Source organism: Pygoscelis adeliae, unplaced genomic scaffold, assembly GCF_000699105.1.
Source record: "Pygoscelis adeliae isolate BGI_AS28 unplaced genomic scaffold, ASM69910v1 Scaffold15, whole genome shotgun sequence".
NCBI lineage: Eukaryota > Metazoa > Chordata > Aves > Sphenisciformes > Spheniscidae > Pygoscelis > Pygoscelis adeliae.
This window is the reverse complement of record NW_008824988.1, coordinates 4,112,627-4,113,914: the sequence shown is the minus strand read 5'-3', so window position 1 is coordinate 4,113,914 and position 1,288 is coordinate 4,112,627. Positions and strand designations below refer to the sequence as shown.

The window sequence follows — 1,288 nt, the reverse complement described above, 5'->3', positions numbered from 1 at the left end:
TGAACGGGGCTTGGCTGTTTTTATTCTAGACAGCAAATTAACAGACTATGGCAATTTATGCATGAGTGATTAGATCGCTGCTTTTTTTGTAGCATCGGAACTACACGGAAAGATACTTGCAACATGGGTTTGCACAGGATGAATGTAATTGTATGTATGTATCATCTAAAAGTTGTTTTGGATGCCTAGGCACGAGCAAGAGGGGAATTGTGCCCATTTTAGGCAATTACTTAGTATTGCACTCCTAGGCTTCTCTTGTTTAATCATTTAACATGTTACTTTCCTCCTTGAAAGGCTAAATACAGTCTTGCAAAGATCACATCACATGTGCCTTAACCTTTGCAAGAAGCCAGACAGCACCTCATGCTATCAGTAACAGATGTGCCTTATGTTCTACTCCCTCTAGGAACTGTATGTTCCACACTCTGTCGGTGTGAAAAGGGATCAAAGCCAGTTTTCCAACAGAAGGACTTTTGCCTCTTATTCTATCAAACAATTACACAAACTTTAATTTCCAGTGAAAGTGAATTCGGTTACCAGATCATACTACTGCTTCATCTAGGCAATAAAGTAAGCTGGTTTATGCCACTCGCAAAACTAATTCAAAGCCACCTCTCACAGTTGAAGACAGACTTGGTTTTTCCTTAGTTTTTCAAAAGCCATGAGGTTTATTTCACTTTTCTGTAGACGCTTCGTATAGGTACTTATACTATCCTCGTATCACTATTGGTCAATCAAACTCATCTGAAAAAAATCCCTTGGGCTCAGTCTTGGCATTGAAAGTGTGTGCCTTCTCTGGGAAGCATTTAAAATGATCGGTAGTGCTTGTGAAAGATGATCAGAAAACATTTTTCCCCATCTATGTTTGTGTTCTTGCAACTGAAGATATTTTCACAATTTAACTGAAATATATTGCTATTTTATTTGTCACAGAATTGTACTCAAGCTATTCCCAGAGATGGCACGCCGGATGAGGCAGCGGCACGAAACCCGTATTCCTCCTGTTTTCCCATCTGCAAAGTGGCAGTGAGTTCAGTACGTCAGTCCTCTCTCTCAAATCGCCCTTCGAATATTGTGTCGCGATGTTCACATCGTACGGTGACTTTAAAGACGAAAGTGAGTGGAAATCAGGCAGCCTGTAAGGTTGCAAAGAGGGAGGGAGGTCAGTTACCTGGCAAGGGCCGTGCCATCCTGGAAACGGGTGGAAGGGCCAACAGGCAGCACGGCCCGCCGCAAGGCTGCCTGCTGAGGCGGACTCCTTGACCCACGTGCAGTTAGCCCTGACAAC

At 43.1% G+C, this 1,288-nt stretch overlaps 1 protein-coding gene across 1 annotated transcript in view; it reads left to right on the top strand.

Annotated features, from left to right (window-relative positions):
* The first annotated feature begins 1,082 nt into the window (after positions 1–1,082).
* LOC103918732 (von Willebrand factor D and EGF domain-containing protein-like) overlaps positions 1,083–1,288 on the top strand; it is a 9,280-nt gene continuing 9,074 nt past the window's right edge. The window contains exon 1 of the mRNA XM_009326124.1: positions 1,083–1,116. Coding sequence (XP_009324399.1) covers positions 1,083–1,116 — 34 coding nt within the window. The remainder of the gene's footprint in view (positions 1,117–1,288) is intronic.